Here is a 27,352-nt window from a genome sequence, read left to right on the forward strand (position 1 = left end):
GACCTTTCTCCGCTCCACCAGAGGATTTTTACTTCATTTAATTCCTTTAATTCACTTATTTCTCCGATTTCACAGCACTGATTAAATCCCAACATGGAGCTGGAATGTGCTGGCACTGTATTCCCATACATCCATCATCAGTATTTGAATTATAATCAGTATCTGTCCAAAAGAGAGTAGAGATGAGGTGGGAGAAAAGCAGTTCCTCCCCATTGACATCCATGGAACGCTCCGAAACGTGGCAGGATTCAGGCTGAGCTTCCCACTTCCACTTGCTGGAGGTAGAAAAGGGGTTTCCCCTTTTCTAATACATCTGGGAGTTCCTTTTTAATGGATATTTTAATCTCATTTCCTCTCTTTTGATCTATTTTAATCTCTTTTAATAGTTTAATCTCTTCCCAACCAATTTTCAATACATTTATCCATTTGTTACAGCCTCAAATTCAGTTTCAATACAGATTTTATACCCATTTTTCTTGTTAACATCTCCAAAAATCTGTGGTTTATTATAAATACACATTTATTGATGGCTGAAGAACAACAGAACTCTTCTGGACCTGAATCACCCACAGAAAAGGGGATGTGGCAGCAGGCAGAGGGAGGGGATTTAAAGGGAATCTTTGATTTCCCATGGCCAAGGGATACCGGTTACTTCCTGGGATAAATCCAAGTGGAAAAGAAGGCCAGTTTACTCCTGGGAGCTTCCTTTATGCTTCTGTACCCTGGCAAAACATGGATTTGAGTTCTTTAGTCTGGAGTTTTAGGGGTTTAGTAAAGGGCTCAGGCATCTGTAGTGACAGGACAAGGGGTAACGGGTTCAAACTGAAACAGGGGAAGTTTAGATTGGATCTAAGGAAGAAATTCTTTACTGAGAGGGTGGTGAGGCACTGGGATGGGTTGCCCAGGGAGGTTGTGAATGCTCCATCCCTGGCGGGGTTCAAGGCCAGGCTGGATGAGGCCTTGGGTGCCATGGTTTAGTGTGGGGTGTCCCTGCCCATGGCAGGGGGGGTTGGAACTGGATGGTCTTAAGGTCCTTTCCAACCCGAACTGTTCTATGATTCTATCACCCGTGGCTTCGAGCAGCTCTAGGGCTGTAACTGCCCTGGTTCAGTCTCCATTTAAGCTCCTAAAATCAGGGAATTTTATCCTTTTCCACCTCTTTATCCCAACAACTCAAAACCAAAGTGGAGTTTTCAGCCACCCGGGATTAACCCCCAGCTCCTGCTGGACACAGGGTGGAGGAGAAGCCCCCATGGGCTTGGAGCTCCCGTAAGCCCAAAGTGCCAGAGGGGTTTAGGAGGCTGAAGGAGGAACAAGCCATCTGTTAGGCTTGAATCCCACTGCTCCCAGTCCTTTGGGACATCACGCTCCACCCTGCACCAGTTCATCACCCCAACGACCTCCAAGACCCCACCACATCCCTACAGGGATAGAAATCAGCAGAGACGCGGGATTCAAGCTTGGCTTAGCTGGAATATCGGGGTGCTGCAGGTCTTGGCCTTGGGGTCCCTCCTTAGCCTCTAACACCGCGCTGTTGTCTTCTTGCAGCAGAGAAGGTGGATGTAATTGCTGGTTCCTCTAAGATGAAGGGGTTCTCCTCCTCCGAGTCTGAGAGCACCAGCGAGTCCAGCTCCTCCGACAGCGAAGAGTCAGAAACAGGTTAGACGCAGCTTATTTAACGCCTCAGTCCTAGCCCTGGTTTTCTGTATAAATAAATACATTTTCATTCCTGGCTCGGTCTTTTTAATTATTTTATTGTCTTTTATAATCAACCAAACCCTGAGCTTGTTGCTGGCATTGGAGCTCGACGCGGACAAGCGGTAGACGCGTTGTCTCTGAGCAGGTTCTTAAGCCCGACCCGATGATTTGTCCTCCGCTTTTCCTTGCTAAACTCAGGCTTGAGCGCTCTAAACTGTGCACCAAGGTAGCTCTTTGTCTGCTTAATGGCCTAGATTGGTGTGTTGAGAGAACCACGGTGGTTTCGCCTCCAAGGAGAGGCTTAAGCCGTTGGCCTGCGCCGCAGAGGGGGGAGAAGGATGGAGGAAAGAGGGTTTAAGATGTAAAACCCTTGTGATTTCACAGCAGCTTGATTAAAAACTTCACTTCTGTCACCAGAGTGGCGTCTGCTCTGTGGAAGTCTTTGCTTCTCCCTCCTACCGTCATAGGCTTAAACAAGGCTGTTCTTCGTGGTCGTGCTTTCCTTGCTCGTGTTCCCTCCTTGGATTTAGGGAAGCAAAGCTTGTGCCGTCACTTAAAGCTGCTTTTTGCTGCTTGGGCAGCTCGGAATCCAGAGGTTAAGCTGGGCTTAAGGCAACTTCTGCATCTCCAATGGGTTGGGAAAGCAGGAGGTGAGCGGGGCAGAAAGTAACAGGGGTTTCTTGTCGTGCCTCGTTGGGTGCAGAGGGCAAAAGGCACTGGGAAAAGGGGCAGAAATCCCCCAAAATGAACTAAACCCCCCAGAATTCAACAGAATTGATGGGATTTGCCTTCAAGCTGGTGCTTCCCAACAATATTCCACCTTTGGGGGATGTGTTTGTCTGGGATAAGTCGGTATCTTCAACTAGTTTTACCTATTTTGATGTGTTTTGAGTGGAAATGGCCTTTTCCTTTCTCCAGGGAGGTTTTAGGTTGTGATGGAATGTTGAGGGTTGGCTCTTGGAAACTGGAATTGGTTGGTGCAGAATCTGCCCTGGCTTTGAGGGGAGAAGCCAAACCTGCTGCCTTGATCCCATTTTTATCCCATTTCTCTTGATTTATCCCAAGCTCCCAATGGGATCAACCAAAATCGGAGCGACCAGTTCATCGCGAGCCACCTTGTCAGTCCCATTGGCCAACATCAACTCATCCCAAATCCAGAGCATTAATCCCATGGAGCCCATCCGTTAAAATCCACCCGCTAAACCTGCCCACTGTGACCCCCAAATTGGGTTTGATCTAAAATCCTCTGGATTCCCCCCAAAGCCCCCAATGGATCCACAGCCAGATCCTCAACTGTGGTTTCTAGGGATCATCTCAGGGATCCCTCCAGAGCACAGCGGCAGGGATGTGAGGTGGAAGATGGGAATGTTGGGGATGTGACAGTGCCAAACCCACCTTGTTTCAATGAGCAGCACTGATTAAACATGGGATCAGCCTGGAATCTTCTCCGGGCAAAATCCCCCTCCAACATTCCCATAGGAAGGAAAATGCTCTTTTTGGAGTGCTTCTTCCCAAATGCTGGCTCTTTGGATGTGGAGGAGCCCAGAGGTTGCTCTTGCATGGATGTTTTGTCCTCATTTTAGTTGCTTTTCCCCGAATCCCATGTATTTCCAGTGTTTGCCATCCCAGATAGTATTTGGGATTGAGTTGGCCACCATAGACTGCCATTATCCACACCGGTGCTTGGGAAAGGCTTAAGCGCAGCTCCAGCATGGATAAGCTCAGTCTACCATCCCTGGGGGATGAATCCAACCTGGAACGCTTTGGGTTGGATGTTAATGAGGGGAATTACTCTCTTGCATTCAGTTAATTCCCAATCTCGATGAGGTTTTCCTCCCATGCCCGGTAAAACACACGCTTAAACCCCTGAGCACAGGAAGAGCCGATGGATCTTCTCCATCCCAGTATTTGCCATGTTACCACTGAGCCACGTGTGAGTGGGATTTTAAGATGATTTAAGACCTCTTAAGATGATTTAAGGCATTTTAAGATGGTTTGAGACCGTTTAAGATGGTTTAAGGCATTTTAAGATGGTTTAAGACCGTTTAAGATGGTTTAAGACCATTTAAGATGGTTTAAGGCATTTTAAGATGGTGTGAGACCTTTTGAAGTGATGTTTTAAGAGGATAAAAGACATTCTGAGATGTTTTAAGATCCCTTAAGACTCTGTTTTAAGACATTCCAAGATGCTTTAAGACCTTCTAAAAACTCTTTAAGATGCTTTAAGACACGGTTTTGACCCTGAGCATTCTCTTGTTGGCTTAGATGATGTGATTTAATGACCCCGAGCAGGACAAGGCCTTTGATTTTGCTGTTGTACAATACTGAGCTGAGGATTTGCTTTCACATTTGCTCCTTCCCGATATTCCCTGCGCTGATTCCTATTGGATTTGCCAAAAGAGGCGGTTAAACTGGGGCTGACACCCTGAAATCATGAGCTGGGATTAATTGCACTTAATTCCAGCTCCATTCTCTTTGCCTTTAAGTTGCCTTGGTGCACTCCAGAGCTTTGGGAATGGGAATTCTCTCTGTTGTCCCCACTTGAACCCGCGCGACGGCTCCATCCCACCCTGCCATTGTATGAAATTGGGAGTGTTTGGCCCCAAATCTGCTTCAAAGGGAGAAAAAGCCGTAACTACTGATGCTGCTACTGGGTTTGTGGCGCTGGGGCTGAGCCTTTAGCTCTGGGAGCCCAGTGGTGCCGATGGCGAGGGTTAGTCTGGTTTAACTGCTTGTAATTAGCCATTAGAGGATGCAAATGATCCCAAATTCCAGCCTGCAAGCACCTAGGGAGGACTTTTTGCTTGCAAACAGCCAGGAATGAGCTCTCCGAGCACCTTGGATGCTTCTTCCAGCATCGGTGCTTAGGCTGGACTGGGATTTAGCCACATTGGACAGCTTAAAACCCATCTTATCTTTGGGAAGTGACCAGATTTGGGCTCATTTCATGGCAAAGTGGCTGAGTTTTGCCCGTTCATCCTCACAGCTCAGCTGAGCAGGGTTTAATCCCCGCTATCCTTTGGGAGATGCTTCCCAAGGCCCCCAAAAGACCATTTGTGGGGGAGAGAAATCACAGCGCTGCCCTAATAGCAGCAATTAAAACCTCAGCAGGTAAAACCTGAGGCTCATTTTGCTTTTCTGCCGAGATTCCCAATGGAAAACTGCGTTTCTCTGCGGGTTTTATCCAGTTGTGGAAAGGAGAAGGCTTTGCAGGTTGTTCAGAGCTGCAGCAATGTGGTTGTGTTTAAAGCAGGCTTAAAAAGTGGGATTGAAACTGGCTGGAAAACCCAGTTTTGGGGTTGGGCAGCTGCTTTCAGCAGATCTTTAGGTGCTGTTGCAATGAGTTGCTGGTCCTGTGTTAGGAGAAGCATTGATCTATGGCTGGAGTAGCAAGAGGCTGGGGCTTGGTGGTGTCTCGGAGTCGAAGGTCCCTTGGGTTTAATTCTGGGTTTAAATCACAAGGATTTGGATTCAGTGGGTCTGGTTTTAAGTCAAAAGTACCCAGGTTTAATTCAGGGCTCCCCAGGTTCTGGTTCTGAGGTTCTTGGTTTAATTCTAGAGGTACCTGGGTTTAATTCCAGAGTACTTGGGTTTAAATCACAGCAACCTGGGTTTAATGCGCAGGTACCTGAGTATTGATTGACAGGTACCCAGAATGTGCGTGGAACTGGGGTTAAATCACAGCAACCTGGGTTTAATGTGCAGGTACCTGAGTATTGATTGACAGGTACCCAGAATGTGCGTGGAACTGGGGTTAAATCACAGCAACCTGGGTTTAATGTGCAGGTACCTGAGTATTGATTGACAGGTACCCAGAATGTGCGTGGAACTGGGGTTAAATCACAGCAACCTGGGTTTAATGTGCAGGTACCTGAGTATTGATTGACAGGTACCCAGAATGTGCGTGGAACTGGGGTTAAATCACAGCAACCTGGGTTTAATGTGCAGGTACCTGAGTATTGATTGACAGGTACCCAGAATGTGCATGGAACTGGGGTTAAATCGCAGGAAACTGGGTTTAATTCACCTGTATTTGGTTCAAATCAGAACTCTTGGGGTTTAATCCAGAGGTGCCCAGTTTTAATTCAGAGTTACCCGGGCTTAATTCAGAATGGCTCAAGTTTAATTTACGGGCACCCAGGTTTAATTTCAAGGTTGAATTCCCAGAGAGCCAGGTTTAAACCACAGGATCCAGGTTTAACAGGCGGGTCCCCATGGTGATGGATGCTGGCAACGCTCAGTCCTAGCACTGATCTACATGCTGCATCCTCCATGCTCTGCTTTAATCCAATGGGGTTTAATCCTTGATCCATTGTCCTTTGCATTTAGATTGGGATTGGGATGCTCAGTGGGAGAGGACAGAGATGTTTTAGGCTCGGTTTAGCTGCAGGTACAGGCAGGAACCACCACCCTTGGTTAAGCTTGGCTGAGGAGAACCTCAGATCATCACTGGGGGTGGTTATGGGGCAGGCATGGAGGTGACACCACCGTGCCCATCCCAGTGACAAAACAGCCCCAGATCCCTTTAGGCTGAGCCCAAGAACACTTCCCAATGGGAAAGACTCCCAAGCGCCTTGTGGCATCCCATGGTCCTGGTTTGCCGCTGACTCCGGGCTGAGCATCCCCTTCTTGGGCACAGCACCCGTCACGTGGGGTTTGGGGCCAAAGTAAGCAGATTTTGGGTCCAGTTAGGCAGATTTTGGTGTATTTAATGGGATTTGGAGACTAACATGATCCAGTTACTCTTTGGCAGCGCCGCGGTTGCTGGTATCTCAATTTTGGGTGGCTTCATGGAGCCTCTATGAATCTGCTCCCATTCCCAACAGCAAAGTGAAGGAATATCCCTATTTTCCACCATTAAAGAGGCCCCATCGTGGCTCTGCTGCCCTAAAACCTTCTTTTTCTATCAAAAAATGATGTTTATAACCAATTAGACCCAAAAATGGCTTTTCTTTGGGTTTTTCTTTTCAACTCCAGTCACATGTCCCATTTGTTACCAGAATTCCCCCAAATACCTGGAAATGATGATAAGGAACCTTCATGAGGATTTAGGGAAGACCAAGGGGATGCTGGTGATGGGAGCGGAGCCTCCTGCGCCGATTTGGCCTTTCTGTTCCAAACCCATCTCTTGATGACGTCACAGAAATGACCTTTTCCTTGAATCCCAGATATTTTGCTCCATGGATGAGATTTAATGGAGTCAGGAGATGGGATGCGGCTTATTCCCGGTGTTCCTGCTCCGTGGTTGAGGCGCATAACACCACTTCTAACCCAGCAGTTGTCTTCAGTGGTGGAAGAAGCTTCATCCTTTGGTTGGGTTGGCCAAGCTCATTGCATCTTCCCAATGGCACTGGATGATCCCACCAGGACCATCCATGGTCTTCATTGGCTTCATCTTGGTGAGGGCTCTCCCAGAGCCTCCATCGCTCCTGATCCTGGCTTCGTCCAAAGCTTTTCTCCTCATTTTGGGCTTTCTTCCCCATCCCATGAGCACTTTTATCCCAATTCAATAGGACAAGATGGAAACTGGGGGTTCCACTCCCCGATAGCTGCATCCGGATGTGGTTTATCCATAGGGAGCATCTGGAGGACAAACTTGGCTCCACTTCTTGTCCTTGCTGCTTCTGTGGCATCAGTGAAGTCCTCAAGTTTGTTCCTGACGGAAGCTGGGTCTTGGCCTTTTTGTGAGGGGGAGGTCACACCCAGCATCCATCTGGAACCACGGATGCCCATCCGGAGCCATGGATCGCTGTCAGGACCTGTGGACACCCATCCAGATCCATCGTCACCATTTGAAGCCATGGATGTGTATCCCCATCCGTGGATGCCATCCCGATCTATGGACAGCCACGTGGAGTTGCAGACACCCATCTGGAGCCATGGATGTCCCATCTGGATCTGTGGATCCCCATCCAGAGACATGGACACTCATCTTGATCCCTGGATACCCATCTGGATCCACGAGCACCCATTTGGATTCAATGGACACCCAATGCCCATCCAAATCCATGACCAACCCAACCCATCACTGGGATGCTCCCAGGAATCCTGCCTCTTCCCAACACATGGTGGCATTTTACGCCCCATCTGACTCCTCACAGCATTCCTGGATTCTGGCATCCCCTGTGACCTTCCTCTTCCCCTTCTCCTGCTCTTATTTATCCACGGATCCACTGGATCCAGGTTGTAACATTGGGAATCCTCCACTGTGGGCTCAAAAAGCCTTTTCCACCAGGAAAGCAAATTCCTGGTGCTGCCTTAGAAGGAGGAAACGCAATCCGTTCAGTTTACAGCGAATTCCTGGAATTCCTGGAGGGATTTCAAGGATAATCCCATGTGGGAGATGATCCCTGGGGATTGAGACCTTTCTCCTTTCCAAACCATTGCTGTGAGGGTTTTCTGGGCACATCCAAGCAAAAATCCCATCCCGAGGGATTTATGAGCTGGAAAAGGGAGTTTGGACAAGGGCTGGTGGTTAATTCCCTGGTTTTTGGCATGGTTGGAGGAGGGAATCCTGGGAAAACATCACCCTGGCCCCAAACTCCAACTGGTTGTTGTCGATGGTGAGGCTTTAAGAGTATCTGGGATGGGGAGAAGGCGGGAGAGATGATCCCATGGGAAGCCGCCAGTCCTAAACCCATATTTAGGTGGAAAAGAGAATGGAAAACTGCTGTTTGCGTCGCGGGGGTATGCGATAGCTCCTTATTGTCCCTTCTTCCTTACCTTCCCTTTGGGAATTCCTGGAATCGCTGCGTCTGGTTGAGCAATGGCTTTCCTTGGCCGTTGGGTCTTTGTCCATTGCAGTGGAAGGATCCAGGGCTCTCTTCCCTTTGGTTTCTTCTCCTTTGAGCTCCAGGTCTCAATCCCTTTTGTGATGGTGAGGACCTCGAGCAAGAGGTCCCATGGGCAGTCCCTCTCCATCCATTCCCAGCACCTTCCCCTTGGCCGTTGTCGGAGCGGGCTCGGCGCCGGCGCGTGTGGACGGGGCGATGGGTGATGATGGGGCTGCGGTACTAACGTGTCTCCTCTGTTCCCTTCTCTTTGGCAGAGATGGCACCCAAAGTGAAGAAGAAAGGGCACTCGGGGCGAGAGCAGAAGAAGGTAGGAGCCAGGGCGGCCTCCTCGTGGTGCTGGAGATGGGATGGAGTCACCAGGGAGGTCGGGAATGCTGGTGGAACCATCGCCAACATGCTCGATGGGTTGATGCCGTTCCCTTGTGCAGCCAGAGAGGCTTGTGGTTGGTTGGCTCGGAAGCTGGCCCAGGCCACCCCAGGTGGGAAGGACACCAGGAAGGTCCAGCAGGAAAGCTGGAGAGGGGCTTTGGACAAGGGACATAGGGATAGGAAAAGGGGGAATGACTTTAACCTGACAGAGGTTGAGATCAGGGGAAGATTGGAAGGCTGAGATCAGGTATTGGGAAGAAGCTCTTCCCTGTGAGGGTGATGGATGGAGGTTTGGCTGCCCCATCCCTGGCAGTGCTCAAGGCCAGGTTGGACACAGGGGCTTGGAGCAAGCTGCTCCAGTGGAAGGGGTCCCTGCCCGTGGCAGGGGTTGGAGCTGGAGGAGCTTTATGGTCCCTTCCAACCCATCCCCACCCCACAAGGAAGGTTTTTGTGCTGTGGCCTCTCACTGGCGGTTTCCTTCCCTCCTATAGCATCACCATCACCACCACCAACCGGTGCAGCAGCAGCCCCCGCCGCAGCCGCAGCCTCCACCGCAGCAGCCGCCTCCTCCTCCTCCTCCTCCTCCTCCACCGCAGCCGCTGCCACCGCAGCCGCTGCCGCCGCAGCAGCCGCCGCCGCCCCCCCCGGCACCACCAGTCCCTCCACAAGCTCCTCCACCACCAATGAAGTCTTCTCCTCCTCCACCCTTCGTCCCTGCCCAGGTCCCCGTCCTGGAGCACCCGCTGCCAGGGACCATGTTCGACACCATGACGCATTTCACCCAGCCCATCCTGCACCTCCCGCAGCCGGAGATGCCGCCTCATCTCCCCCAGCCGCCCGAGCACAGCACTCCTCCCCACCTCAACCAGCATGCCGTGGTGTCTCCTCCAGGTGCGCCTCTCATCCTTGACATGGGAGGAAGAGGATGGTGTTGGGAGGGGGGTGCGCTCCTCCTTGGCACAACTGTGTTGGAGATGGGAGGAAGAGGGTGGCACTGGGTGGGATTTAATTCCTCCTTGGAGGATGATTGGGATGGAGGAGCGATGGGTGGGCAGTAGGAGGTTCTCTGCACCGTGGTGCCATTATAGTATCCCCCACTTGTTTGGGTTGGAAAGGACCATCTGGTTGCAGTCCTGTGCCACGGGCAGGGACACCATCCATAGAGCAGCTTGCTCCAGCCTGGCCTTGAACACTGCCAGGGATGGAGCATCCGAACCTTCTCCCTTCAACCCATCCCAGTGTCCCACCACCCTCGCAGGAAAGAGCTTCACCCCCATATCCCATCTCACTCTTCCCATCCCTTGTCCCAAGCCCCTCTCCAGGTTTCCTGCAGCCCCTTTAGGCACTGGAGCTGCTCTGAGGTCTCCCCTTCAGGAGCCTTCTCTTGTCCAGCCTGGCCGTAGAGCACCCCCTCCGCCTCCACCCCTGCCCTGTCCTAACGCTGTCCCTTTGTCCCCAGCTTTGCACAACGCTCTGCCTCAGCAGCCCTCGAGACCCAGCAACCGCGCCGCGGCGCTGCCGCCGAAGCCTTCGCGTCCCCCGGCCGTGTCCCCAGCCATCAGCCAGCAGCCCCTTCTCCCCCAGCCGCCGCTGCCCCAACCGCCCCAGGTCCTGCTGGAGGACGAAGAGCCTCCGCCGCCGCCGCCGCACCACAACCTGCCTCTGAGCACCAGCCAGATGCAGCTCTACCTTCAGCAGCTGCAGAAGGTGCAGCCTCAGACTCCTCTTCTCCCTTCAGTGAAGGTCCAGTCGCAACCGCAGCCGCCGCTGCAGCCCCCGGCTCACCCCGCCGTGCAGCAGCTGCAGCACCAGCCGCCACCTCGGCCCATGCACATGCAGCCCATGCCCTTCCCATCCCACCTCCCCCAAGGCCAGGCTCCGCCGCCGCCGCAGCAGCAGCAGCACCCGGCGCCGCAGCCGCCGCCGCCGGCCAAGCCGCAGCAGGTCATCCAGCACCACCCGTCACCGCGGCACCATAAGCCCGATCCCTACGCGACCGGTGAGCGGGCAGCGGCCCGGGTGCTCGGTGCCCTGAAGAAGGGGTAGGAGGTGGTGGGGTGGGTGCTGGGCGGCTGCTGAGCTCCGTGGGCGCCTCTGGGGAGATGGCGGTGGTGTGGGGGGAGCCCCAACGAGGTGGAGCGTGAGGGAGGCGCCCGGTGAGGCCTCTTCCCAGCTCGGGTTTGGAGCTGGGGCTGGCAAGTGGTGGTGGAGGATGTGGAGGGGCTCAGATCCTTGAGGAACTTGAGCTCCGGGTTTGGAGGGGCTCAAGGAGAGGATCTTGAAGGTCTCATTTTGAGCATCTCAAGCTCGTTTTGAACATCTCCAGGATCTCATTTTGAGCATCTCCAGGATCTCATTTTGAGCATCTCCAGGATCTCATTTTGAGCATCTCAAGGTTCTCATTTTGAGCATCTCCAGGATCTCATTTTGAGCATCTCAAGGATCTCATTTTGAGCATCTCAAGGTTCTCATTTTGAGCATCTCCAGGATCTCATTTTGAGCATCTCCAGGATCTCATTTTGAGCATCTCCAGGATCTCATTTTGAGCATCTCAAGGTTCTCATTTTGAGCATCTCTAGGATCTCATTTTGAGCATCTCAAGGTTCTCATTTTGAGCATCTCAAGGTTCTCATTTTGAGCATCTCAAGGTTCTCATTTTGAGCATCTCCAGGATCTCATTTTGAGCATCTCCAGGTTCTCATTTTGAGCATCTCCAGGATCTCATTTTGAGCATCTCAAGGTTCTCATTTTGAGCATCTCAAGGTTCTCATTTTGAGCATCTCCAGGATCTCATTTTGAGCATCTCCAGGATCTCATTTTGAGCATCTCAAGCTTCTCATTTTGAGCATCTCAAGGTTCTCATTTTGAGCATCTCAAGGTTCTCATTTTGAGCATCTCAAGGTTCTCATTTTGAGCATCTCCAGGATCTCATTTTGAGCATCTCCAGGATCTTGAGGTTTTCAAGTATTTTTGATCTCCAGGATCTCAAGTTTTGGAGGGTATTGAAGTGTTTGAGGGTCTTGGTCGCGTTTCTGAGGACCTCACGGTTCTCCGATCATTGAGGAGCTCAGGGATATCAAGCACTTGAGGAGCAAGGATCTCGGATCTTTGAGGATCTCAGTGATCGTGGATCTTAGAGGAACTCACGGATTTCAAGTCTTTGAGGGCCTCGGTCTCAGTCCTGTGAGGATCTCAGGGGTTTGAGGATTTGAAGGATCTCCGGGCTCTTGGAGGCTCTCAAGGATCTCTGATGTGTGAGAGCAGCGTCCTCCTTGCGTTCATCACCATCCTGGCCTGGATGCTCTCTCTTGAGGAAGCAGGGGGTCTTCTCCACCCTCTTAGAGGAGGTCAGGGCTATGGATGCCCCATGAGGGCTTCCCAGTGTTCCTCGGAGCATGGTCTTGGATAACGCGGTTGCCTGGTGGAGGAGAAGGGATGCTCTATGGGGAATCCCTGTGTGTGACCTGCAGCCATCGCAGGAATGGGATTAAACCCGGCCACAGGGCTCAGCCTTCAAAGTTGGCTTGGGAGATCTCCATCACAGTCGTGGGCTCGGTGGTGCCACCACTGCCATTCCCTACTGGGAATGTGTCCAAGTGGGATGACTCTGGCTGTGTCGTGCTGTGGAGACTGAGCATCCATCCAACCTCTGTGGTTTAGGAGGTCTCGCTCCTGCTTTTGCTTCTCCCCGTGGTTCCTGTCAGGTCTCTGCTCCTGAAGTTGTCCTCAGCTCCATGCAGGGACAGAATCCCTGGATTCGAATGGATGAGGGCAGGAAGCGCTTGGAGCTGCTTCTCCTACCTGCAAAGCTGCCATGGGCAGTTGGACACAATGGAGCCTGGTGGCTCCTGAAGACCTCCCATTGCTTGTAGAGCAAACGTGTCCCATTTCAATGGCTTGGGGCTGGGCGAGGTGCAGGCAGGGCAGTGCCAGCACTTGGGTGTCTGTAGGGAATGGATTTATAGCCAGGAATATCGATGGACCACCGGGAGAGACATCAGTTACGAGGGGACACCACAAACGAGCATCCCTAAGGCAGGACAAGCCAGGGAGCATCTTCTGCTCCCTGCTGCTGCCTCATGGCAGCGCTTCCAGCTGGGGTCCATTGAGGACCTGCCACCATTGATCCAGGATGGGATTGTCCTATGGGATGCTGGCGTGTGATGGCGGGTTGGGGGGGGGGGATGATGCTTGGCGTGCGCCGTGGTGACGATGGTTACTGATTGCTGCCAACCTGTTCCCAGGTCACTTGCGGGAAGCCCCTTCCCCTCTCATGATGCATTCCCCACAGATGCCGCAGTTCCAGGGTTTGGTCCACCAGTCGCCACCTCAACAAACTATCCAGCCCAAAAAGCAGGTAAAAAGGGAAGGAGAGCACCCACCCGCGGGGTCCCAGCACCGGGGACCATCGTCAGCCCCAGCAGCAGCTTGGGACCAAAGCACCGAGAGCCCAGGGGCCAGCGGTTTGCAGCGGGAGTTTGGGAGCAAAGGGGTGGGATGGAGGGATGGGCATCACCGCACGGGTCTTGAGGTGGGTTTGTGCTGTGGTAGGAGATGAGAGCTGCCTCCGTCGTCCAGTCTCAACCCATGGTGGTGAAGGAGGAGAAGATGCATTCGCCCGTCATCCGTAACGAGACCTTCAGCCCCCCGTTGAGGCAAGATCCACCCAAACACCCGGAGAACATCAAACCCCCCGCTCACATCCCGCAGCGTGAGTGCTTCCATGATCTCATCCGTGGGACCAGTCCCATCTCATGGCCACCCGGTTCCGGGGCCTAAGAAGCCATCACCCCTTAACGTTGGTGTCACCTCCGGGTGGTTAAGGAGGTCTGGGGGGACCCTGATAACCATTGACAGGAGCTGTTGGTTTTAGGGACAGAGATGAAACCCATGGAAGGGGGCAGACCCGTTATCAGACCCCCGGAGCAGAACCCACCACCACCAGGAGTGCAGGAGAAGGAGCGGCAGAAGCAGGAGCCCAAAACCCCCGTTGCCCCAAAAAAGGTAAAAAAGGCTGGGAAAAACCTCCCAAAATCCAAGGTGAACCCCCTAAAATGGAGCAGGACCGGGATGGTCACCGGAAGGTTGGCCAAGATTCGGTGGTTTCCACCAAATCCCGTGCAGAGAAGAGGCTTATAAGAAAGATGGAGAGAAGCTTTTGACCAAGACCTGTAGGACAAGGGGCAGGATTTAAGCAGGAAGAGGGAGGATTTAGATGAGATCTTTGGAAGTGCTTCCCTGTGAGGGTGCTGGGACACTGGGATGGGTTGAAAGGAGAAGGTTTGGCTGCCCCATCCCTGGCCGTGCTCAAGGCCAGCTTGGAGCAAGCTGCTCTATGGACGGTGCCCCTGCCCGTGGAGCTGGATGAGCTTGAAGCCCCTTCCCAACCCAACCCCTTCCATGCTTCTCCCGTTCTAAGTGTGCGTGGGGAGTGTGAGGAGCCTCCGGGGAAGGAGACGCTTCCCAGCTGCCTGACGTTGCTCCACCACCATCTTCCAACCCTGGGTGTTCCTCCACATGGGAACAGCTTGGGCAGCCCCGGGATCATTCCCACCCGGAGCGGCTCTTGCAAACTCCCGTCCTTCTTCTCCCTAGGACCTGAAGATCAAGAACATGGGGTCCTGGGCGAGCCTGGTGCAGAAGCATCCCACGACCCCGTCCTCCACGGCCAAGTCCTCCAGTGACAGCTTCGAGCAGTTCAAGAGGGCGGCCCGGGAGAAGGAGGAGCGGGAGAAGGCGCTGAAGGCCCAGGCGGAGCAAGTGGAGCGGGAGAAGGAGCGGATGCGGCGGGAGCAGGAGAGGATGAGGTGAGACCAGCACCTGCGTGGTTGAAGGGGTTTTGGGGTGTCCTCACCTTGGCCATGGGCACGGGGAGATGGGGGTGGTCCATGGCGTGAGCCGGTCTCGGGGCACAAATCCCATCTTGTGGCATGAAACTGCTCTGATCCGTGCCATGATCCCGACTCACGGCACAAATCTGGTCCCATCTTAAGCCACAAATCCAATCCTAAGTCGTGGCACAAATGGGATCCAGTCTGTTGCATGATCCAGCCTAGTGGCATGGATCTGATCTGATCCAAGGCATGATCCTGCCTCACAGCACAAATCTGATCCCATCTTACGGCACAGATCTGATCCCAACTCATGGCACAGATTGGATCCAATCTGTTGCATGATCCAGCCTCGTGGCATGGATCTGATCTGATCCATGGCATGATCGCACCTCACGGAACCAGTCTGATCCCATCTTATGCCACAGATCCAATCCCAACTCATGGCACAAATGGGATCCAGTCTGTTGCATGATCCAGCCTCGTGGCATGGATCTGATCTGATCTTGATCTCGTGGCATGAATCTGATCCAGTTCGTGGCATGATCCCATCTCCGGGCACAAATCAAATCCCATGGCACAAATCCAGTCTGATCTGTGGCACGATCCCATCTGGTGCCATGAATCTGATCCAGCCTCATGGCACGATCCATGGCACAGATCTGATCCCATCCCATGGCACAAACGTGACGTGGTCTCACGCCGCTGTCCAGCCTGATCCATGGCACAATCGGTGCTGCTCCCCTGCGATCCCCAACCCAGCTGGGTTCCGTGCCACAATCCCTGCTCCCCATTCCCATTTGGGCCGCCAAACCTCCGCACTGGAGCTGCCCATTCCTGACGGCCCATCCCGGCGGCTTGGCAGGAGCCGGGAGGATGAGGATGCCATGGAGCAGGCGCGCCGGGTGCACGAGGAGGTGCGGCGGCGCCAGGAGCAGCAGCAGCAGCAGCAGCAGCAGCAGCAAGCGGCGGCGGCAGCAGCAGCGGCGGCAGCGGCTCCCCAAGCCCAGAGCTCCCAGCCCCAAGCTTCCCAATCCATGTTGGATCAGCAGCGGGAGATGGCCAGGAAGCGGGAGCAGGAGCGGAGGCGCCGGGAAGCGGTGAGTGGAATCGCTGGGGGGGGGGGGTGGTGATGGAGAAAAAGCCTTTGGGGGGATGGAAAATCCATAGGGAAGCAAGAGCGAAAAGAGGGCCCAAGGGATTCCGAGCAATCGTTGGGAATGCAAAGGAAAATCCCCTCTGGATGCCCCAAAAAAGCCTTGGGGGTGTTGGGAAATCCCTGGAGATGCTGAGAAATCCCTGAGGATGCTGAGAAGTGTCCAGGGATGCCGGAAAGTAAATGCTGAAAAGTGGCTGGGAATGCTAAAACATCCCTGGGGATGCTTGGAGATCTCCTTAGGGATTGCTGGGATGCTCCCAAATCCCCAGAGTCACAAAGAAAACCCTTTGAGAATGGCAATAACGAACTTGTGAATTCCAGAAAAACCCCAAACTCTGGGAATGCTGAAAAAATCCCTGGGAATGCCAAAAAAATCCTTGGGGATGGTGAGAAAAATCACTGAGGACACTCAAAAACCCGTGGAAGTTGCAAAAAAAGCCCTCTGCAAATGGTATCGAACGCCCAGGAATGCCAAGAAAAAACCCTGGGAATGCCAAAGAAAAATCCGGGAATGGCAAAAAATCCCTGGGAATGCTGAAAAACCACTGGGAAAAATCCTTGGGAATAGTGAAAAATTACTGAGGATGCTCAAAAACCCCTCCAAGAATGTTAAAAAGCAACAGAAAATGCCCCAAAAATAATCCCAGGAATGGTGAAAAATATCCTGGGAATGGCAGAGAAATCCTTGGGAATGGTGACAAAACTGCTGGGATCTTAAACTATCCTCGAAGTTCCCTAAAAAGCCCTCTGAGAATATCAAAAACTCCAAAACCATCCAATAAAAACCCGTTGGGAATGGCAAAAAAAAAGACCTGGGAATGCCGGGAATTCCTGACGCCGTTTTTCCCTTCTCTTGCAGATGGCGGCGACGATCGACATGAATTTCCAGAGCGATTTATTGGCCATCTTTGAGGAAAACCTTTTCTAGCGGCGCCGGCGGCTCCGGGTTTTGTTCCTCCCGATTTGACTCTTTCCAAGGGAAAACAAACAAAACAAAAAAAAAGAAATTCCCAGAAAAAAAAACAAAACAAAACAAACAAAAAAAAAAAACGGGAAAAAAAAATCAGAAAAGAAAAAAAAAAAAAATCCACAAAAATTTTTCTCCTTTTTCCCCTCCCCCCGCGAAACAACAACAAAAAAAAAAAAAAACATGGAAAAGTCAAAAAAAAGCTTCGGACTCTCCGTTTAAGTGTTAATGCGGGAGCGGGATCGTCCGGAATGCCGGGAATTCTCCTTCTTTTCCCTCTTTATTCCCTCTTTTCACACCGAATCCCTGAAAAATGGCAAAAAAAACAAAAACCAACCCAAATCCTATAGATCATCCCAAAGGAAAAAGATTCCAAGTCCAATCCCAGCGGAAAAGCTCGCTCCGGATGCGAATCCGCCGGGAAAAGGCCCCGCCCCCCCCCCTTCCCAATGTATATTCCGGGTTTATTTTTATTTGGGTGGGGTTTGTTTGGGTGTTTTTTTTTTTTTTTTCTTGTTTTTTTTTTTTTTTCACGGATTTTGGAAGAAAACAAAAAAAAAAAAAAAACGCAACAAAAAAAAAAAAAAAAAAAGGATTTCTTTTCGGAATTCAGAAAGGTTCAAAACGGCGGCAAAATGGGACCGGGAAGGGCGGGAGGGGGAGGGGCGGCGGGGGGAGGGCAAGGAGCAGGCGGAGGGGGGAGGGGCGATGGGGGAAGGGAGCCCCCCCTCACATTTTGGGGGGTTTTCCTCCTTTTTTCCTACTTTTTAACGCTTTTTCTCCAGTTTTCCCTTTTTTTGCCCTTTTTTCCTCCTTTTTTCTACTTTTTCTGTTTTCCTCCTTTTTTCCTTTTTCCCAGTTTTTTTCCTCTTTTTTTCTCTTTTCCCTCTTTTTTTTGACTTTTTTCTTCCTTTTTCCCCTTTTTTTTTATTTTTCCACCTCCTCCTCTTTTTCCCCCTCTTTTTCTATTTTTCCCGATCTTCCTTTTTGCCTTTTCTCTCCTTTTTATTTCCCTTTTTTCTCCTTTTTCCTCTTTTTTCTGCTTCTCCTCCTGTTTCCCTCTTTTATTTCTTTCCCCTCTTTCTTCTTTTAGTTACCTTCCTTTTTTCCTTTTTTCTTTTTTCCTCTTTTTTTTTCTCCTTTATTTCCCTTTTCCCCCCTCATTTTCCTCCCTTTTCCCCCATTTTCATTCCTTTCCTTTCTTTTCCTTTTTTATTCCCCTTTTCCCCTCATTTCCCTCCTTTTCCCCCCATTCCCCCGCCCGAGAGCTCCCTTTTTGCCCATTTTCTCCCCGTTTCCCCCCAAAGTCGCCGGTTTCTCCCATGCTTTTTGTATGATTTTAATGGTTTTCCTGCTCCCGGCGGGGCTCCAGCCCATTCCCGGCATTCCCGAGCCCTGGAGCGGAGCCTCCCCCATTAATGTTATTATATTATTATTATTATTATAATTATTCCTGGCCGGAGCCGCTCGGATCCGAGCCCGGATGCGCGCCCGGAGCCGGGGCCAATGCTGATGCTGATGATGGAATAAACGCAGCTCTTTTGGTTTTGTATAAAACAAGCCACGGGATTGGCCGCTTCTTCCAATGGGGGGGGCAGGGCCTGAGGGGATTTGGGGGGGGGATTTGTCCAACCCCCCCCATTGGGGTCACCCCCGGCTTCCAAACGCTGGGAAAAGGAGGTTTGGAAAACGAATTTGGAAATTTGAGGATTGAATTTGAAATTGGAGGGTTAAATTTGGAACATTCAGGGTTAAATTTGAAATTGGAGGGGGAAAATTGGGGCTTGAAATTTGAAGGTGAAGGTTGAGGTTTGGGGGTTAAATCTGAAATTTGAGGGTGGAATCTGAAATCTGAGGGTTAAATCTAATTTGAAGGTTAAATTAGAAAATTTAGGTTGGAATTTGAAAATTTGGGGTTAAATTTGAAATTTTGGGGTTAAATTTGAAATTTTAGGGTTCAATATGAAAATTGAGGCTTAACATTGAAATGTGAGGGTTAAATCTGAAATTTGAGAATGAAATCTAATTTGAAGGTGAAATTAGAAAATTTAGGTTGAAATCTGAAATTTTAGGGTTAAATTTGGAAATTGAGGCTGAATGTGAGAGTTAAATATGGAATTTGAAGGTTGAACGTTTCATTGGAGATTTAAATTTAAAAGAAAAAGGAAAAGGGGAAAATGGGGAGAAATGGGAAAAAAGGAAAAGGGAGAAAATGGGTTAAAAAGGGTTTAAAAGTGGCAGAAAAAAAAAGTTGAAAAGGGGTTAAAAAAACCAGGAGAAATTGGTTTAAAATAGAGAAAAAGGGGAAAGGATGGAAAAAGAGCAAAAATGGGCAAAAGGAAAGTGCAAAAAATGGAGGAAAAGGGGGAAAAGCTGAAAATAAACGGTAAAAAAAAAAAAAAAAAGGTTAAAAAAGGCGAAAAATGGGGGAAAAAAATAAAAAAGAAAAAAAAAGGAAAAACCAAAATTAAAAAACCTCGAAAATGGCCCCAAAGAGCCCCGAAGTTCGGAACTTTTCCCTTCCCCCTCACGTGACCTCCGCCCCGCGCTCCCATTGGCCGCCTCTCTGGGCCCCGCCCCCCGGCTCTGACCAATGAGCGGGGAGGGGGGCGGGGCCGGGCGCGGCCGAGCTCGGGCGGGCGGAGGAAGCGGCGCGAGAAGGTCGGGGGGGGCGGGGGGAACCCCCTCGTGTCGTGACAGGGACCCCTCCCCCCACCCCTGCAATGTCGCGACAGGGACGGGGCCGTGACCGGATACACGGGAATGGGGGGCGGGGAGCACCCCCGGTGGCGGGGACCCGGCGGTCAGGACAAGGGCACCGCGGTGGCGGGGGGGGGGACACGGCACTGCCGGGACAAGGGCACCCCCATGGCGGGGACACTGGGGGTGATGGGGGGTGGGCACCATGGGATGGGGAACCCCATGGGATGGGGACACCATGGGGACATGGACCTTGGGGACAGGGCCACCACCATGGACATGGCACCATAGGGATGGGGCCACCATGGGGATGGGAGCACCATGGGGATGGGAGCACCATGGGGATGGGGGCACCATGGGGATGGGAGCACCATGGGATGGGGGCATCATGGGATGTTGATTTTAGGGCCAGGGCCACCACCATGGACATGGCACCATAGGGATGGGGGCACCATGGGATGGAGCCACCATGGGATGGAGCCACCCCACGGTGCCCTGTGTCGCCCGCAGGTCCCGGCCATGCTCCTGTCCCTGTGCTCGCTGCTGCTGGCGCCCACCCGGCTGCTCTTGGCCGTGTCGAGCCTGGTGGCCCGGCTGGGGGTGGCGGTGGCCGCGGTGGCCGCGGCGGTGGCCTACGGGCTCTGGGGCCTTTGGGTGCTGCTGCGGCGGGGACCCCGAGCGACCTTCGGGCGGCGGGCGCGGGACCGGCCCCCCCCCGGCCTGGCCGATGGCACCTATGGGGAGCACAAGTACCTGCGCCTCAAGGTGGGGGGTCCAGGGGGGACTTGGGGGTGTCTTGGGTGGTCTCAGGGGGGTTTGGGGGGCCGGGGAGGGGGAGTTGTGGGGGCTGGTTTTGGGGTGGGGGCACCCCACTGACCCACAACCCCCCCCCTTTAGGACTCAGGGCTGATGCTCCACTACGTCACGCGGGGTCCTGACACGGCCCCATTGATGCTGCTTCTCCACGGCTTCCCCCAGAACTGGTGGGTACCAACACCCTGGTGGCACCATCATCATCTTCATCATGGTCACCATGGTCACCAACACCATCATCACGGTCACCATGGTCATCACCATCATCACCGTGGTCACCATGGTGACCACCACCATCACCACGATGGTCATCATGGTCATCACCATCATCATCATGATCACCATGGTCATCATCATCACGGTCACTATGGTCATCACGGTCACCGTGGTCATCACCATCATCACCACAGTGACCACCTCCCTCCTCCCACCAGGTTCTGCTGGAGGCACCTCCTGCAGGAGTTCGGCTCCCGGTACCGGGTGGTGGCCCTGGACCTCCGCGGTTACGGAGCCTCCTCCAAGCCGCCGGGCAGGGACAGCTACCGCCTGGAGGCGCTGCTGGACGACGTGCGCCAGGTCATCGAGGCGCTGGGCACCCGCAATGGGCCCAGCAGGGCCCCCGGCGCCCCCCCGGCGCCCCCCAAGTGCATCCTGGTGGGACACGACTGGGGGGGGGTCCTGGCCTGGGAGTTGGCCGCCGGCCACCCCGAGCTGGTGGAGAAGCTGGTGGTGATGGACGCGCCGCACCGCGCCGTCATGGCCGGTAAGGGGGGCTTCTTGTGGCCTCCGGGGGGATGGTGGGCGCCATCGCATGGCCATGGTGTTGGGTGACGTCTCGTGGTCGATATCATTGGGTGCCATCCCATGGTCAATGCCATTGGGTGCCATCTCTTAGGACCAGGCCATTGGGTGCTATGTCTCATGGGCATCAAGTGGTACCTCATGGCCATGTCATTGGGTGCCATCTCTCCTGGCCACACCATTGGGTGCCATCTTTCTTATGACCGTGTCATTGGGTGCCATCTCTCATGGCTATGCCATTGGGTGCCATCCCATGGCCAATGTCATTGGGTGCCATCTCTTAGGACCAGGCCATTGGGTGCCATCTCTCATGGCTATGCCATTGGGTGCCATCCCATGGCCAATGTCATTGGGTGCTATCTCATGACCAGGCTGTTGGGTGCCATCTCTTATGTCCACACCATTGGGTTCTATCTCATGTCCATGCAATTGGGTGCCATCTCTTAGGACCAGGCCATGGGGTGCCATCTGTCGTGGCCACGCCATTGGGTGCCATCTGCTGTGGCATTGACATTGGGTACTCTCTGTCATGACCATACCGTTGAGTGTCCTCTCTCATGGCCATGCCATTGGGTGCCATCTCTTATGACCATGCCATTGGGTGCCATCTCTCATGGCCGTCCTGTTGGGTGCTATCTCATGGCCATACCATTGGGTGCCATCTCTTACGACCATGCCATTGGGTGTCCTCTTTCATGTCCATGCCATTGGGTGCCATCCCATGGCCAATGTCATTGGGTGCCATCTCTCTTACGACCACACCACTGGGTGCCATCAGGTGCCACCTGTCAGGGCACCACCTCCAGCTTCCCCCTGCCCTCACCCCCCCCATCCCTCTTTGGGTGCAGGCTTCACCCTGGGCCACCCCACGCAGCTCCTGCGCTCCAGCTACGTCTTCCTGTTCCAGCTGCCCTGGCTGCCGGAGCTGCTGCTCTCCCTGGCAGACTTCGAGGTGGGCCCCATCCCCACGTCCCCCCCTGCTCCTCCTCAAGCCCCACACGAGCCGTTGTGGGGCCGTGGCTTCATCCCCACCTCCTGTGTCCCCACTGGGGGCTCTGTAGTTGGTGAAGCTCATCCTGACGGGAGCGTGGACGGGGATCCAGAGCCCCGGCCGGAGCCTGACGGAGCAGGAGCTGGATGCCTACATCTACAGCCTGGCCCAGCCCGGGGCGCTCAGCCCTCCCCTGCACCACTACCGCAACCTCTTCAGGTTGGGGGGACCCATTGGGTGCTGCTGGCTGGGGGGGGGTGCCCCATTGAGGGGTCCAACTGAAGGGGTCTTCCTTGGGATGGTTCCAGTTGGGTGCTCTTGGGTTGGGTGTTGTTGTGGGTTGGGTGCTCCTGGCTGGGTGCTGGTGTTGGTAGGGTCCCATTGGGTGCTTCTCTTTGGGATGGTTCCAGTTGGGTGCTCTTGGGTTGGGTGTTGTTGTGGGTTGGGTGCTCCTGGCTGGGTGCTGGTGTTGGTAGGGTCCCATTGGATGCTTCTCTTTGGGATGGTTCCAGTTGGGTGCTCTGGGGTTGGGTGGTGTGGGTTGGTGGGATCCCATTGAGTTGTTCCTCTTTGGGTTGATCTCACTCAGGTACCCAATTATGGGGCTCCACTTGGGGTTCTCCGCTTTGGGGTGGTCCCATTGGAGATGTTCCCAGTTGGGTGCCCCATTGCCGATGCTCCCATTGGAGATGCTCCCATTGGAGACGCTCCCTTTGGAGACGCTCCCGGTTGGGTGCTCCATTGGAGATGCTCCCATTGGCGATGCTCCATTGGAGATGCTCCATTGGAGATGCTCCCATTGGAGATGCTCCCATTGGAGATGCTCCCATTGTAGATGCTCCATTGGAGATGCTTCCATTGGAGATGCTCCCATTGGAGATGCTTCCATTGGAGATGCTCCATTGGAGATGCTTCCACTGGAGATGATCCCATTGGAGATGCTCCATTGGAGATGCTCCATTGGAGATGATCCCATTGGCGATGCTCCATTGGAGATGCTTCCATTGGAGATGCTCCCATTGGAGATGCTTCCATTGGAGATGCTCCATTGGAGATGCTTCCACTGGAGATGATCCCATTGGAGATGCTCCATTGGAGATGCTCCATTGGAGACGCTCCCATTGGAGACGCTCCCATAGGAGACGCTTCCATTGGAGATCCTTCCATTGGAGATGCTCCATTGGCGATGCTCCCATTGGAGATGCTCCCATTGGAGATGCTTCCATTGGAGATGCTCCCATTGGAGACGCTCCCATTGGAGATGCTCCATTGGAGACGCTCCCATTGGAGACGCTCCCATTGGAGACGCTCCCGGTTGGGTGCCCCATGGGAGCTCCTCCCGGTCTCCCCGCAGGGGCCCCCCGATCCCTCGGGAGCCGCCCCCCATCGCCACGCTGCTGCTGTGGGGCGGCCACGACGCGCTCCTGGACCCACGGCTGGTGCCGTCCCTGCGCCGGTGCCTGCGGCCCAGTGCCCGCCTCTGCCTCCTGCCCGACGCCAGCCATTGGCTGCCTGAGGACCAGCCCCGCGCCCTCGCCCGCCTCGTCCAGGACTTCCTGGATGGGGGCAGCCTGCACCCATAGCAGCACCCATGGGTGCTCCTATGCCAGTACCCAGGGGAGCACCCATAGTGGTATCCATGGGTGCTCCCCATAGCAGCATCCCGGGGGAGAGGCTCCGACTGGGGTAAGGGGGCAGAGGTGGGAAGAGGAGAAGGGTTGGGGGGGAGACAATGGTGGGGTGGCGGGGACCCCAACATCTGGATGAGGACCCCAACATCTGGATGGGGACCCCAACATCTGGATGGGGACCTCAACACCTGGATGGGGACCTCAACATCTGGATGAGGACCCCAACATCTGGATGGGGACCTCAACACCTGGATGAGGACCCCAATATCTGGATGGGGACCCCAACATCTGGATGAGGACCCCAACATCTGGATGGGGACCCCAACATCTGGATGAGGACCTCAACATCTGGATGGGGACCCAAACATCTGGATGAGGACCCCAACATCTGGATGGGGACCCCAACATCTGGATGAGGACCTCAACATCTGGACGGGGACCCCAACATCTGGATGGGGACCCCAACATCTGGATGGGGACCCCAACATCTGGATGGGGACCCCAACACCTGGATGGGGACTCCAACATCTGGATGGGGACCCCAACATCTGGATGGGGACCTCAACAACTGGATGAGGACCCCAACATCTGGATGGGGACCCCAACACCTGGATGGGGACTCCAACATCTGGATGGGGACCCCAACATCTGGATGGGGACCTCAACAACTGGATGAGGACCCCAACAACTGGATGAGGACCCCAACATCTGGATGGGGACCCCAACACCTGGATGGGGACCTCAACATCTGGATGGGGACCCCAAGACCTGGACGTTGACCCAAACATCTGGATGGGGCCCCTTGCTCCCAAGTGCCTTGAATAAAGCTGGGTGTCGCAGTGTTAGCCCATGGGTGCCACCCATGGGTGCTGGTGCCGTGTCCTGGGTCCCTGCCAGCGCCCTTGGGTGCCAGAACCAGCCTGGGGGGGGAGGGGAATGGGTCCCGGGGGGGGGGGGGGGGTGCTGGTGTTGGGGCCCCTCCCCCCTTTAATCCTCTCCGTGCCCCGCGGCGGCTCCAACCGGTGCCGGGGATTAACGGGGGGGGACGGGACGGGCAGGGCCCCTCCCCCCCCCCAAAACGCGGCCCCTCCCCCCTCCAGAGCTCAGCTGAACCGGTTGAACCGGATGAACTGGGCTGGGGGAGGGGCCCGGGCGGGCCCAGCGCGAGCACCTGCGGCCCCGCCCCCACTCGGGGTTGTCCCCATAAACCCGAACCCCATTCCCCCCATACCCCATACCCCATATCCCATACCCCATATCCCATACCCCATATCCCATACCCCATACCCCATACCCCATATCCCATATCCCATACCCCATATCCCATACCCCATATCCCATACCCCATATCCCATACCCCATACCCCATATCCCATATCCCATACCCCATACCCCATACCCCATATCCCATATCCCATACCCCATACCCCATACCCCATATCCCATATCCCATATCCCATACCCCATATCCCATATCCCATACCCCATACCCCATATCCCATACCCCATACCCCATATCCCCATATCCCATATCCCATACCCCATACCCCATATCCCATACCCCATACCCCATATCCCATATCCCATATCCCATATCCCATACCCCATATCCCATATCCCATATCCCATACCCCATATCCCATATCCCATATCCCATATCCCATACCCCATACCCCATATCCCATACCCCATACCCCATATCCCCATACCCCATATCCCATATCCCATACCCCATATCCCATATCCCATACCCCATACCCCATATCCCATACCCCATACCCCATACCCCATATCCCCATACCCCATACCCCATATCCCATACCCCATACCCCATACCCCATATCCCCATACCCCATACCCCATATCCCATACCCCATACCCCATACCCCATACCCCATACCCCATATCCCATATCCCATACCCCATATCCCATATCCCATACCCCATACCCCATATCCCATACCCCATATCCCCATACCCCATATCCCATACCCCATACCCCATACCCCATACCCCATACCCCATATCCCATACCCCATATCCCATATCCCATACCCCATACCCCATATCCCATATCCCATACCCCATACCCCATACCCCATATCCCATACCCCATATCCCATACCCCATACCCCATATCCCATACCCCATATCCCATATCCCATACCCCATACCCCATATCCCATATCCCATACCCCATACCCCATACCCCATACCCCATACCCCATATCCCATATCCCATACCCCATACCCCATATCCCATACCCCATACCCCATATCCCCATACCCCATATCCCATATCCCATATCCCATATCCCCATACCCCATACCCCATATCCCATACCCCATACCCCTTACCCCGTATCCCACGTCCCTCCTGTCCCCTCCACGTCCCCCGTGCCCCCCCCGTCCCTTGTCCCGTTGCCATGGCCACTGGTGGAAAATAGGACACGGGGAGGGGCTGCGGGGGGACACGGACACGGGGGGGGCACAGGGGACATGGACGCGGACACCCAGCGCTTCCCAGCGCTTCCCAGTTCCCCCCAGTGCTCCCAGGAACCCCAGTGCCTCCATAGGGGGACTGCTCCCCATTATCCCCAGATCCCTGCCTTCCCAGTGCTCCCAGTACCCACAGTTACCCCCCAGACCCCTTAGCTGACCCCAGTGTTCCCATTGCCCCAATTGCCCCCATTACCCCCCATTGTCCCCATTACCCTCATTGCCCCCCATTACCCCTCGTTGCCCCCCGTTGCCCCCCATTGGCCCCCATTGCCCCCATTACCCCCATTGCCCCCTTTACCCCCATTGCTCCCATTGCTCCCAGTGTCCCCCGTTCCCCCCAGCCCCGCCCCACCGGGCGCAGCAGGGGGCGGAGCTCACCTGCGGTCACGTGCCCAGGCCCCGCCCCTTCCCCGCTCCCCTCCCCGCACCTGGCGCTCGCGACTCGCTCCCGCGCGGGGCCGCGCCCGCCTCCGAACCCCCCCGAGCGCTGCCGAACCCCCCCGAGCCCACCCGAAGCCCTCCGAGCCCACCCGATCCCGCCGCGCTCCACCCGAAGGGGACCCGAACACCTCCGAACGCCCCCCGAGCGCAGCCCAACCGGACCGGGCCGGGCTCCGCGATGGTGGCGGCTCCTCCGGCCGCGGCCGCCGCCATGAGCCGGGAGCTGCTGGGGCCCGAGATCCGCCCGCTCGACCGGTACGACGGGGCCCGGGCCCGCACCGCAGCCAGCATCGCCTGGGCCATCGCCGCCAGCTACGGAGGCGCGGGTAGGGCCGGGACCGGGCACCGGAGGGGGCCGGGGGGTGCTGGTACCAAGGGGGATGCTGGTACTGAGGGATGCTGGTACCGGGGGGATGCTGGTACCGGGGGGGATGCTGGTACCGGGGGGGATGCTGGTACCGGGGATGCTGGTACCGGGGGGATGCTGGTACCGGGGGGATGCTGGTACCGGGGGGATGCTGGTACCGGGGGGGATGCTGGTACCGGGGATGCAGGTACCGGGGATGCTGGTACCGGGGGGATGCTGGTACCGGGGGGATGCTGGTACCGGGGGGGATGCTGGTACCGGGGATGCAGGTACCGGGGATGCTGGTAC

The 27,352-nt window shown here is 54.5% G+C and overlaps 3 protein-coding genes across 6 annotated transcripts in view; all 3 read left to right on the forward strand.

Moving 5' to 3' along the window:
* The window catches only part of BRD4 (bromodomain containing 4), a 45,834-nt gene extending 28,502 nt beyond the window's left edge, over window positions 1-17,332 (forward strand). For all 3 annotated transcript variants that reach the window (XM_080636213.1, XM_080636215.1, XM_080636214.1), the window contains exons 13-22: window positions 1,549-1,659; window positions 8,747-8,799; window positions 9,353-9,752; window positions 10,321-10,860; window positions 13,106-13,218; window positions 13,413-13,572; window positions 13,735-13,865; window positions 14,457-14,668; window positions 15,558-15,792; window positions 16,711-17,332. In XM_080636213.1, coding sequence (XP_080492339.1) covers window positions 1,549-1,659; window positions 8,747-8,799; window positions 9,353-9,752; window positions 10,321-10,860; window positions 13,106-13,218; window positions 13,413-13,572; window positions 13,735-13,865; window positions 14,457-14,668; window positions 15,558-15,792; window positions 16,711-16,779 — 2,024 coding nt within the window. In that variant the 3' untranslated portion in view covers window positions 16,780-17,332. The remainder of the gene's footprint in view (window positions 1-1,548; window positions 1,660-8,746; window positions 8,800-9,352; window positions 9,753-10,320; window positions 10,861-13,105; window positions 13,219-13,412; window positions 13,573-13,734; window positions 13,866-14,456; window positions 14,669-15,557; window positions 15,793-16,710) is intronic.
* A 116-nt stretch (window positions 17,333-17,448) lies between these two features.
* EPHX3 (epoxide hydrolase 3) lies at window positions 17,449-23,723 on the forward strand. 2 transcript variants are annotated; one of them, XM_080636248.1, is made up of 6 exons: window positions 17,449-20,283; window positions 20,416-20,501; window positions 20,766-21,094; window positions 21,981-22,084; window positions 22,194-22,342; window positions 23,478-23,723. In XM_080636248.1, the coding sequence occupies exons 1-6, from the start codon at window positions 19,840-19,842 to the stop codon at window positions 23,704-23,706; spliced, it is 1,341 nt and encodes a 446-aa protein (XP_080492374.1). In that variant the 5' UTR covers window positions 17,449-19,839; the 3' UTR covers window positions 23,707-23,723. The 2 variants fall into 2 exon arrangements, with proteins under 2 accessions (XP_080492374.1, XP_080492375.1); XM_080636249.1 differs by having other exon boundaries at window positions 22,040-22,084.
* A 3,152-nt stretch (window positions 23,724-26,875) lies between these two features.
* Window positions 26,876-27,352, forward strand: part of CAMSAP3 (calmodulin regulated spectrin associated protein family member 3) — a gene marked incomplete at both ends in the record, with an annotated part of 29,278 nt that continues 28,801 nt past the window's right edge. Inside the window, 1 exon segment of the mRNA XM_080636192.1 lies at window positions 26,876-27,023. Coding sequence (XP_080492318.1) covers window positions 26,876-27,023 — 148 coding nt within the window.

The sequence above is a fragment of the Psittacula echo genome (genome assembly GCF_963264785.1).
Source record: "Psittacula echo genome assembly, chromosome: 30".
NCBI classification, from domain to species: Eukaryota; Metazoa; Chordata; class Aves; order Psittaciformes; family Psittacidae; genus Psittacula; species Psittacula echo.

What these genes read in the sequence shown, in the direction of transcription:
- EPHX3 (XM_080636248.1), top strand. Translation starts at nt 19,840, where the DNA reads ATGGGGATGGGAGCACCATGGGGATGGGGGCACCATGGGGATGGGAGC. An exon ending in ACAAGTACCTGCGCCTCAAG is followed by an intron (nt 20,284 to 20,415) that starts GTGGGGGGTCCA and finishes CCCCCCCTTTAG; the next exon opens with GACTCAGGGCTGATGCTCCA. An exon ending in GCACCGCGCCGTCATGGCCG is followed by an intron (nt 21,095 to 21,980) that starts GTAAGGGGGGCT and finishes CTTTGGGTGCAG; the next exon opens with GCTTCACCCTGGGCCACCCC.